Here is a 12,214-nt window from a genome sequence, read left to right as displayed (position 1 = left end):
ATGCAACAAAACAAGTTTAGGCAAAAAGGGGCTAGCGCGAGGCCAAGATATGACCTATCTAGCTAGGCCCTTAGGCCTACTAAACTAAAATTAAGGTGTTGTCTTCCTTTGATGCTTGAGTAAAGACTGATTTCTTTGCCGCATTTTTTATTTTGGCCTAATCATCACCAATATCAGTACCATGACTAAAGCCACCACCACCATCACTATCATAATCACCACTATCAATACAATCAACAGCACTATCACTACAACCACCACCACAACTATCATCATCACAACTATCACTACAATAATCATCACTATCACCATCGTATTATATCTATCATCATCACCACCACTATCACTACAATATCATCTCACTATCACTACAATTATTACCACCACCACTTTTACCACCACCAACATCATACTATGGTATTAGGTCTTTTGCAAAACAACACTTTTGACAACTGCTTAACCTTTTCCTTTTGAAAAGCATATTTGATTGACTACTTTATGAACAAATATTACTACTTACTATTTCAATTCTCTTAAGATAGATTTATGTAGATTGTTGCAGAAATCTTCAACTGATGATTGGTCAGTTTTTAAGACAACAGGTGCTTCATAGTCTGGTAGTTGGCCCTTTGGTTTAGTGTAGCTAAATATTGAGCATAAAAATAAAAATAATTAATATTGCAAAATTTAAATAACAAGACATACTGTACCATAAAGCCTGTATATCTGCTTCAATGGTGCTTGAGGCGCTCAAAGACATATCTATGGACAAAGAGAATAACGGAATGGATACCCAGAGAAGGGAAAAGGAAATGAGGAAGACAGAAACATAGGTGGACATACGGCCTTAGAATGTAAATAAATACTGGATTAGAAAAACATCAGAGAGAAGGAGGAGGTTGAAGATTTTAGAGAAGGGGTACGTTTAAAATGAAGTTAATTTTAACATACATTCGAACCAAATCCAGGTACTGCCATATTTTCTCCAATAAATCATCAAAGTTCCATTTGTGATGAGCAGAGATAGGTACACAGTGGGGAATCTTGTAAATAACATCTAGTTCCTAAAAGACAAAAGCCAACAATGCAAAATGTGTATTGCTGGCGGCTTTCTTTGTGTCTTCCTTTCACAAATTCATTTCAACCCCCAAAAAATGAAAAATTCATACTCATTAATGACTTATAAATAACATGAATCAACACTTCTCTTCATTAATTGTATTGCATTTTTAGGGTGAAGACTAGAAAGACCAACCTCTATGGAAATCTGATCAATCTTGTTGAGGACATAAATACATGGGATGTAAGCCCTGTTTCCCTCTATTACGTCTATGAGCTCATCTGTTGATGCATCATGGCGTAGTGTAATGTCCGCATTATGGATACGGTACTCGGATAAGATGGTTTTGACGGTGTCTAGGTCGAGTTGGGATTGTGCACATGTTGCTGTAAGGTTGATTCCTCCTTTGTCTTTCCTGCGATATGATATATTTGGTGGCTTCTTGTTCAACCTGTAAGTACAAATAACATCATATAATATAATGGCTTTTTTAAAAACAGACAAAATTAAGCTGAATTTCTGTATTTCATACTTATTGTCTTTATATTAATTAAAACCTTTGGTACTAAGTAATTATTTCAAAAAATAATAATATTAAAAGCAGTACTTCAAAAAAAAAAAAAAATATAAAAATAATAAGTGTAAAATAAAATGTACCAAAAATGACATGATTAACATAAATGATATTTTTACCTTTTTTAAAATGGAATTTCATGAGTATAACAACTTGTCTCACCTGATTCCAAAACCTTCCAACTCATGTTCGATCAATTTCTTATGCTTGAGAGGTTTCAAAACATCTAGGACAATTAGAATCAAACTGCAAGTTCTAGCAACTGGAATCAAGAATTTGAAAAAAAAATTATAATTAACCAAGCAGAATTATTATAACAGTTTTCACAAACAGAACAAATCCAATAATGAAATCACATTGCACTTTGTGGCTATTGTGCTTCAGACTCTTAGCCATGGGGGCAGTATTCAACTTACACACTAGCGAATACTCACAGAGTAGCGACAAAGGAAACATTGCATATAATTATTGTTACCAGTGACCAGGGCAATAATATTAAGCATTCTAAGATGTTTAGACATAAAAGTGCTAAACAAATCCCAACAATATTAATTATTACTTTTTAAATCTGAATTTACTATAGATGAAAATTACTAACCAGCAATGACCTGTCTACCACGACCTTTACCATCTTTTGCACCTTCAATAATACCCGGTAAATCAAGTAACTGCAATGAAAGAGCAAAAAAAATTATCAAAATACATGTCAAATTAAGAATCTTACAAACTCCCTATTTAACCATCCTCAAAAAATTGACACTCACTTCAAAATAATGATTTTAAAATGCACCAAATTTATGTTTTCAATACTTTTATAAATCAGTAATAACACTTAAATAAACCATTCACTTATATATTTATTCTACATTACATTACATACATATCTTTAAAAACAACAAATAATATATAAATGATAAAAGAAACATTTAACACAATCTATGGTTTTAGCAACAAAAAATGCAAAAAGGCCAATTATACAATGCTAGAAATTGAAAGAATTGTTGATGATGATGAGGCAGGCCTATTATTTTTTGTGAAGAGACATGTTGGGACCTACTATTACCTGTATTTTCGCACCTTTGTACCTGATGACACCTGGAACAGTGGTAAGAGTTGTGAATTCGTAAGCAGCTACTTCAGAATAAACTCCAGCGAGGTTGCTAAGTAACGTAGATTTACCAACTGATGGGAAACCTGATAAAACAAAGCATATTATAGATGCATATGGATTAGCCGACTGACCCTAAAAAATCGGCCGACCCCGTGTTTATTTGAATTTCATGATACAAGTTTATGTGGGCAAAGTGGGCGTGGTCGTGCGTCATTCATAATGTTCAAAAAAGGGGCGAAAAATACGACAATTATGGGCTTTAATGGTTTATTTAATTGATTATATAGATTTCATGGCCTTTGCTAAATATTGTGGAAGTAAAAAAAATCCCTACCTACCTACCCTACTTTTAAGACAACATAACATTTTTTGTTTAGGCCTTACTGTTGCTGTTCCTTTACTAAAGACAAATGGCCATCATTGACATATACTGATAAGAACATAATTATTACTTGGATAAAATAAAAAAGAAAAGAAATATCCAATGCTGTATCACAGTGTAAAACTTACCAACAAATCCTATTCGAGCATCACCAGTTTTAGCTACATCAAAACCTGAAAAAAATATAGCAATGCAAATTATATTTAATACAAATTAGTTAAATGTATAACTATTTTTAAGGAATCTGATTTTCTTGATTTACAGTCTAAAATCAGGAGAGGAGAAAAATACTTTATTAGGGATATGGATACAAAGTAAGTGTAAAAGCTATATATTATTAGGCCTATAGATTTTTGTTAAATGAAACTAAATTTTCCCAATCCATGTGAAGACTAGAAAAAACTGCTCAAACAAATTTTGTTTATAATTTTAATGCATTTAATTAAATATTTTATTATTATCAACACATGAAATAATATAAATAATATGAAAAATAACATTAATTTTTAAAAGGCCGGTATGATCATGTTACTATATTTTACCTTCTCCAGCAGGACCTGAGCCACCTTTAGGGGTAATTAGCTCCCTTCTTAGCTTGGCAAGACGTGCTTTAAGCAAACCTAAATGACTGCTAGTTGCTTTGTTACGTTGAGTTCGAGCCATCTGAAAATAGTGATTAACACATTGAGGTTTTAAAATAAGATTCATTTTATTTCAATGTCATACCGAATAGGTAAAAAAGATGACATTTGTTTTCCATAGCATAAGAATATAATAAGTGTAAAAACACATGCAGACTAACTAGCACATCAGTTATTATTGACTAGAATTGCACTGGAACAAAATGAGTTTTAATAGCCATTGTAAATTTACAATCACTTTACCAGGCCAACGAATCAATACGTAATGCATGAGTTATAATAGATTTTATCTTCATAAACCATTTCGACTAAATAGGCCTACATTTTTAAGACGGTGCACATATGGAATCAGTATCAAGTCAATCTTTCATACTATAATATATTATTATAAATATGCACAATTTAAAAATCATCATATTGTTTCTTGTCGTAATCCCAAGGTTTACTCCACCCATTAACTATAACAGCTTGCACCAGAAAGCTAGGCCTCTGAATAGGCATTTGACATTACAGCAGCCTACTGTCACTCACTGCAGCAGCAGACTGGCAGAAGCACCTGGCAGGCCTAGGTTCAACACATCTTAAACCGACACTTATTAGCATATTAACAGTACTTTTTAAATAAATTCGAAAAACAAAGGCATACGCTTACCTCTGCCTCGATCTCAGCAATTTTCTCCAAAATACCCATTGTTATTATACGGACACACAAACTGAGACGATCGAAACACACATTTCCATGCACAAAAAACTTTGGACAGACATCAGATATCGCAAATAAATTTCAAATATACAAAAAAAAATTCTAACAAAATTTATTCTCTATCTTTAAAACTTCAATACATAAAAAAAGAAAATGAAATTCATATATTTATATTAAATTTAATTATTAATTTAAAGTTTATTAAGTAAGAATAATTTAAGAGATTAATTATAGTTTTTGATTAATTCTTCCCACTATGCTTCGTAATCCAATATGTCTGCGCCCATGAGTTTCAGTGTGTTGATTTCTATATTGAAAATATTGTCTATGTTTATTACATTTTACTGTGTAAATCTAAGTTATTAGCATAACAATGGTATTGTTTAGTAATTTAAATATGTGTATAAGGACATTAGGAACGAATTCATTTACTAAATGCTGTGTATACATTCGTCGCTCATTAGCCACTGGCAAGGTAGCGTTCCTGCCAAGAAAACTTAAGCCAACGGCGCAGGGCCTTAGGACTAGACAGAGGTGTGGGCCCAGGCACCAAAATCTAGCACACCCTGAACAATCGAACTCGAAGATTTCGTCTGAAAAATATAAAGTCACGAATACAGAAAGAGGGACCTTGAGTTTCAAAGAGAAGAAAGATGATACAATTTATATTGAATTTGATGGTGCAAATTTAAAGAAAAACAAGAAAAATGTTGATAGTAGGCCTAGTACTGCGTCTGCAAAAGATGGAATAGGATCTGCAAAAGCTGCAGCAATGAAAGTTCGAGACAGTTTGGAAAGTGAGAATCGTAAGTACAGTATTTGACTGCAATTGTTCATAATTGCGTCCATTAATTAGGAAATATAGATGACAAAGGGAAAAACAAAAAAATTATTTATATTTAGGCCTACTTTATATACATACAGGTATTGTTATTTTTTTTTTCTCATTTCAGAAAAAAGGAAGAAAGTTGGAGTAAGCCATGACAGTAAAGGATTTAAGGTTTACACCAATGCTGTGCAGGATTTAAAAAGATTACCCCCAGGATTAGTAACTAGCATTCTTAGGTCCAGGGTGATATACAATGAAGGTTAGGAGAAGTACAGTAGTTTGTGTGTTTTTTTTTTGTTTGTTAATTAATTAATTGATGGATCATAAAATGACCTTTGTGATTTTTTTTCTATTGCAGGTGACATCATTGCAATTGACAAGCCTTATGGTCTGCCCTGTCATGGTAAATTTATTTCTCTCTTTACCACTTTGTCTACATCATCATTTTTGGTGAGACCTGGGCCAAATTCCTGCCTATTGATGATTTAAACATTCTGTGATTGGTTCAGGATAAAGTCTACATTAGACCAGTAGTGGCGCCAGTGAAGGAGGGGGACATTTCCCACCCCATCCCCTGTCGGACAGACCTGGACCAGGTCGTCAGATCAAAAATAATATTATTTTGATTGCCATTCTCTAATAATTGTGGTCTAAAAGAACAATTTGAGCTATACTAAGCCATAAAAACGCTACCAGGGTTTTTTTTATTCCAGTTCCAGTTATTCTAGTTGGCATCTTGATTTGGAAACCCGTCGGACATTTTGGACACCTGTCAGGAAATTTTTGGAGCCATGGGACAATGATTACAGCATTTTGGACTACCATTTACATTAAAAAAAATCATCCTTTTGTCTTTTGTTATATTATTTATTATAAAATAAAAAAGAATAAATAAATAAATAAAAAATAATGATATACAGGTAATGAGTCTAGTATGAGTAGTAGCTTTCCCCCATTGGGGGAAGGGGGAATATAGCGAAAGAAGATGATCTTTTTATGGAAAAGTAAATCACATCGTACCGACCTTGATATATTGGTTTAGTGTCAAATGCTCACATTATTTCAGGTGGTCCAGGAGTTGTGAATAACATTGAGGACATGTTGCCCCGATTGGTTAGAATGTTGCCAAGACAACATGAAGACTTTGCACTTCACATGGTACACAGGCTGGACAAGGAGACTACAGGTGTAATGCTTTTTGCCAAAACAGAAGAAATGAAAAGGAAACTGCAGGCAATGTTTAGAAATCATGAAATTATAAAAAAATATTGGTAAGACATTCAAAGTTCTATACCATGTTTTTAATTTAACTTGGAATTAAAAATGTATTGATATTACTAATTTTATTACAGTGTTTAATATTTGTTTGGAAATCATAAAACATTTCTAAATTCAAGACAAAATATATTAATTTATTTTATTTATCAATTTACATCAGGGTTATAACTGTGGGTGTGCCAGATCCAACTGAAGGTATGTACATATAAATTATATTCTGTTGGTGAATAACGTATTTACTTTCAAAGCTAAACATAGCCTTAAGACCTTTTCTCCATTAATAATATGGATGTATATCTTTGTAGGAATTATTGATATTCCAATGATAGAGAAAGAAGTTGAGGGAAAGCATTGTGTAAGTATACAGTATCCTGTTAAAATGTAAATATCCTTGATTGGTTGGGGCATGTTTATATCTAATGCAACATATACAATCACATGAGTACAACATTGCATTTACAGTATAACTTATTAAGGATTGTCATTGTATTAATAAAACATTCTCTCTTCTAGATGGGTTTAAAACCGGATATTGGTGCTGTCTACAAAGAATTCTGGCAGAAACAGAATTCTCTTGGTGTAAAGTCTGTGTCAAAGTTCAAAGTTCTTGATCAGCACAATAGCTCAGCCCTTGTACAAGTGCAAGCAGTTACTGGTAAAAACTAATTTCATATTCTTTTATTTATTTTCTGTTTATATGTTGGTGGTTTAATTGCTATAATAAATGCAACACTTCCATAAATATTTATGTTCAAGTTTTACTTTGTTTTGTATGTTTACATTTGTAAAACTATATAATTATACTGTATTTCTGTTTAAATTTAATTAGGTGTCAAGCATCAGGTGCGTTGTCACATGGCATTTGGACTTGGTTGCCCAATATTAGGTGATCACAAATACTCGCATTTGAATAAGATTGCCCCACAGGTAAGTTTACATCACATTATAAAAATGATGGTTAGAAATATAAAGGTGGTTATGATTATTGACAAATATGCTATAAATAAGTGAATAACTATTTCTTAAAATTAGTAGTACTAAATTTACCTGTTGTTATTTTCAAAACATTAAAAGAAACTATTTAATACAAATTACAGGATTGAACTCTCTTTATGTAAGTCTCATTATAAGGCTAATTTTTCTTGTTTCCTAGAAACTTCCATCTGACATGCTCCAGCGGTTAAAGCTTCGACAGGCCAAGGTTCGGACCATGCCAATGCATCTCCATGCACACCAGATTATCCTACCAGACTTTTATAAAGGTCGCAACCTATCCATCTCAACTCGATTGCCACGCTTCTTCAACACGAATTTATCGCAGCTAAAACTTAAGGTTTAATAGACTCATTCCGCTTGGTTGGTCATGTGACGTATAGTGGGTACCAATTGTAAACGCTCGTTATAGGAGAACGCGTGCATTCTTCAGTGTGTTTGTAACTAAACCAAATTGATTGGAAATTTAAATTGAGATTTTGGCATAATGGTTTGGTAATGCTCCAAGAGATACTAGCCCTAAACATGGACATTTTTCGAGAAATGCTAGGCCTAGGCCCCTGCATGTCTACGGCCTGTTTAGGTATGCTCTAGCGTCTTCGATTCGTGAACTGCGATTTTGATACTCTACGATTTCTAGGCTAGCTTAGGTTTACAAAGGATCACATACATTCAAAAGCATACAAAGCACATTGAACGCTAGAATAAGTAAATAAACACTATTTTGAACAATCGTACTGCCTTTTCTTACCAGTCATTTCTCGCGTTAAACCATAACATTACCCTTTCCAATACACTGATTGTACTGTAAATTCTCCATAGTAATACCCACTATATGTCATGTGACCGGCTGTAAACAAACAACGCGGAATGTGTCTATTGATTAAACATATGACTGGGGATATACCCTCCCTCAGTGGCAACAAAAAAAAACAAAAAACATTCTCTCTTGCTAATATGACATGAAATGATTGATGTTTGTTTTGCTCAGTGGCAGCTTCAAAGGGGACCGATTCGGCCCATGCCCCGCGCTAAATTTGTTAAATTTTCAAAAAATATGGCCATCTAAAGGTGCCACAACCATAAATTTTCTTATCTTAGCACCAACCATGGTGGGGCCAAGATGATCTAGACCCTCCATCTGTGAAAGTCCATCCCTGGGCCCCCTCTGTTTTGAACTCTTGGATCCGCCACTGTTGCTGTCTGCATGCTTAACTATTGATCAGAAATGTTCCTGCCATTTCTTGAGTACGATTCAGGGGAGGATGCAGAGAAAAACTTGGAATGGGGCCATGCAAAGTACAAACCACTGAGTAGGGGTGCGTGCTGGTGTTCACAAATGCTTCACCATGCACAGGTAATTGAAAATTTAAAATTGAATATTAGCTTGTTTTGTAGTACCACGCTCCACTTTTTCTCTTTCTTTTCTCTTTTTTTCTTTCTCTTTGGGGAGTGGGGTCCTATGATTCATGCGCTGTAATACAATTAATATGAATAAAACAATAACAGATTTTTAAATGTTTTTGTTTGTATTTATTTCTATACAATAATACTTTGTAGAAAAAAACCCCAATATAAATGATTTTAAGACCCAAAGCTTAAAATCATGTATATGCTAATATATTTAACATGATGTTGTCCAGTGTGCCAGACCCAACAACAGACATTTACAGTATTTAACATTCTTAATACACAATTGATTCTTTGGCAAAAAATTACATGCAAACATTTCATTCTGTTATGATTACCAGCATAATAATAGCAGTCTCACATGATTACATCATACATTTCTTGTGAGCCCATATTCTACCAACAGACACTAGTTTACTGTCGTAATTTACTGTATGCAGGACATCAATGTGATGTAAACAAGCGGGAATACCAATTTATTATATTATACAATTCTTTACAAAAAATATGTAGCAGTTTTCAACTGATTAAAATTTGGAAGAGTTGGCATAAAGTACAGTATTTAACATTATGAAGTGATCACAACACTCAAAAGTTCTGATTGGTTCCTGCCAAGGCCTTGTCTTACATCAAGATTAAAAGCATGTATCTTAATCTGAAATACCAAATATTTTGCAAGATCGGCACCCTCATTGGACCAGCCAAGTCCTATTAACAATAATAAACAGCACCATGTCCATCCACATTATTAAAATATTCAGTTGCTTTATTTACTTGTTTGCATACATATATACACATTGATAGCAGGGATATTAATTATGGTTAGAATTTAAAAAAAAACAAACTTATTTATTATTAGTTTTCCTATACAACTGCACTTTGCCCATATAAACAAGAAAAGTATAATAAAATTTTGATAAATTGCATTATACATTTTCCACAAATCAAAAGTTAGCTCTGTTTGCATTAGGATCAAAAGATAAATATAGCATTTCAACAACTGATTTGGTAAAGCTTAATATTTTTTAATATTTTGTTTCTAAAGTTATAAAATTTACTAGTAAAGTTACTGTTAAAATATTTTAAGTACTTAAATTTATATAGATTCAGAATTAAATTTAAATCTAAAATTGTAAATAATTTGATATAAAAGAAGAGAATATATACAAATTAGTTGGTTCTAGAATATTAAGACGATTTATAAACTTTATATTAAACTTCACAAATAATTGTCTATGAAGTATGAATAATAGGTTTTATAAAAAAATACATCGGTTATTAGAAAGTATAAGAAATCAAGGTATACAGAAATGAAGGAATGTAGTGAAAGAATGAAAATTAGTTTTGGAAAATTTAACACCCTGCTTAGTAAACAGCGAACCACTAACTGGCCTGATGCTGCTTGAAACCCAAAAGCGGGTCATTAACCCCTATTGCATTCATATAAAAAATCAAACACTGTAAAGACATACTGCTTGTGGTATGACAAGAAATATCCTTGGAAAACACTTTAAATGGCTTTAATTTGAATTAATTACAATAAAACAAATAAAAAAACCTGCAATAAGACAAATATAAACAATTCAATTTTTACTGATGTGCAGATTTTTTGACTAAACTACTTAAATTGATTGCCAGCCAACTTAAGGATTGATATGAAGAATGTGAACAGCAGAAGTCATATATCCTTTAATTAGCGAAAACATATGTTCTTTGTTCTCATATTTAACTGAAACATAATAACTTACTTTCAAGTTAAGAATTAAAATTGTTTTTTTTTTCAAAATTATTATCTTGAATCAGATGGTGTCTTTAATATGCTAACAACCGTGGATTGTTTTTAATATCACTGACTGTCAGCCAATAGCGTCGCGCTGTCAAGTGCTCAGAAATGGATTGTATGACTGCTGTACAACACAATGTGGGCCCAGCTTAAAATCTACAGGAAAGACATAAGATATGACATACCTGTTCCAACAATTAAAAAACAGTACACAAAAAAGTTTCTGTACTGCATAAAATTGTATTATCTATTAGAAAATATCCACCAATGATACTAATATAAAGTTATGATTTGACATCATAGGTTAGGACATAAAATAAATTAATTTCTACACATGCTATGAATAAATAAATATAAATGTTACTGTTTGAACTCCAACAAACATACAGCCTTGATAAACAAAAAAAAGGCAGATTTAAATTGTTCCTAATCAGACAAATGGCACTCACCTTCAAGTCCAAAAGTCATCGGTTCAATCACAAAAATTTCCAGATTTGATCATTACTACTGAGTACATTTTTATGGTTAATTTTATGAGCCATTTACTGATGTACACACTGTTTATTAAAGTCAACTTGTATTTATGGATTAGCATTCAATTACAGGTAGTAAAATTTATATGATACTGCTATAATTTAGGTCCACAGAGGTAAAAGGTAGGCGCAGCCCTCTGTTAGAATTCAATTCATCGTACATTGCTTGGACACAGGGATCTGCTGTTTTTGTCTATAGATTGGTGTAACATTATTCGGCCTGACTCAGTATTAGATACTACATCCTCAACTGTCTTGAGAAAAATACTTCACACAGTTAGGCCTTGCTCCTTATTATACTTTAAGCTAGCTCACTAAAACCTAAGGAAAATTATTTGTTATATTACTATGCCTATATTATTATCCTAAAAGCAAGGTAAAATGCCATAATCTTTATCTTGAAGTAACAAATGATGATGAGTTGTTCGACATTTGAACAGGAGCAGCAGTTTTTGGCGAAGTTGGTAATGGTTTCAACTCGATACCGTTAGATTTTCAAGTTTTTTTGAAAGACGGGGTTTCCCATATTCCAATTGCACACTCAGAGAATTTAAAGCACCTGACAGGTCATCGAAGCTAGGCCTGAAATAAAAACAAAACATTATAAGTTTTATTTCCAATTGTGCAAGGGAGGAATTGCCTTTCAACCAGACAAGCACACATCCTGATGGACCGGCGCACCAGGATTTTATTCCCGGGCACTAACCAAGGCTTTAGACTGGCCCCTTGGTTCAGATCCCTCTCAGAGTTGTTGGACCCCTATTGGCAGGAATCTGGAGCCACCATTGAGCCAGAATCAACTGACAATGATGGACCAGACATTGTTCAATATACAGAAATGTCGTCCAATTTGCAAACATGGAATGACATGATTTGTAAGATAGCAAAACAGACACATAAAACTCTGATAATGCTTG

General features: G+C 33.0%; 3 protein-coding genes across 6 annotated transcripts in view; 1 reads left to right on the top strand and 2 right to left on the bottom strand.

Annotated features, from left to right (window-relative positions):
• Positions 1–520: 520 nt before the first annotated feature.
• Positions 521–4,562, bottom strand: LOC117124511 (developmentally-regulated GTP-binding protein 1; the record flags this gene model as incomplete). Its single annotated transcript, XM_033270745.1, is given in 9 exon segments — positions 521–643; positions 952–1,064; positions 1,256–1,511; positions 1,797–1,896; positions 2,233–2,302; positions 2,698–2,828; positions 3,256–3,300; positions 3,670–3,790; positions 4,421–4,562. Coding segments are annotated over 9 exon segments (998 nt in total), but the record flags the coding sequence as incomplete, so codon positions are not given.
• A 165-nt stretch (positions 4,563–4,727) lies between these two features.
• LOC117124510 (mitochondrial RNA pseudouridine synthase Rpusd4-like) lies at positions 4,728–9,089 on the top strand. Its single transcript, XM_033270744.1, has 9 exons — positions 4,728–5,277; positions 5,425–5,559; positions 5,659–5,703; positions 6,367–6,571; positions 6,739–6,773; positions 6,884–6,933; positions 7,092–7,233; positions 7,408–7,505; positions 7,732–9,089. Exons 1-9 carry the CDS (start codon positions 4,845–4,847, stop codon positions 7,915–7,917), a joined length of 1,329 nt encoding a protein of 442 aa, XP_033126635.1. The 5' UTR covers positions 4,728–4,844; the 3' UTR covers positions 7,918–9,089.
• Positions 9,082–12,214, bottom strand: part of LOC117124509 (LIM domain kinase 1-like) — a 34,434-nt gene continuing 31,301 nt past the window's right edge. For all 4 annotated transcript variants that reach the window (XM_033270740.1, XM_033270739.1, XM_033270743.1 and 1 more), the window contains one exon: positions 9,082–11,879. In XM_033270740.1, coding sequence (XP_033126631.1) covers positions 11,771–11,879 — 109 coding nt within the window. In that variant the 3' untranslated portion in view covers positions 9,082–11,770. The remainder of the gene's footprint in view (positions 11,880–12,214) is intronic.

The sequence above is a fragment of the Anneissia japonica genome, unplaced genomic scaffold, assembly GCF_011630105.1.
Source record: "Anneissia japonica isolate Jap-2015-1 unplaced genomic scaffold, ASM1163010v1 scaffold287833_len2544123_cov190, whole genome shotgun sequence".
In the NCBI taxonomy this organism is placed as follows: Eukaryota; Metazoa; Echinodermata; class Crinoidea; order Comatulida; family Comatulidae; genus Anneissia; species Anneissia japonica.
This window is presented reverse-complemented; position numbering and strand designations above follow the sequence as displayed.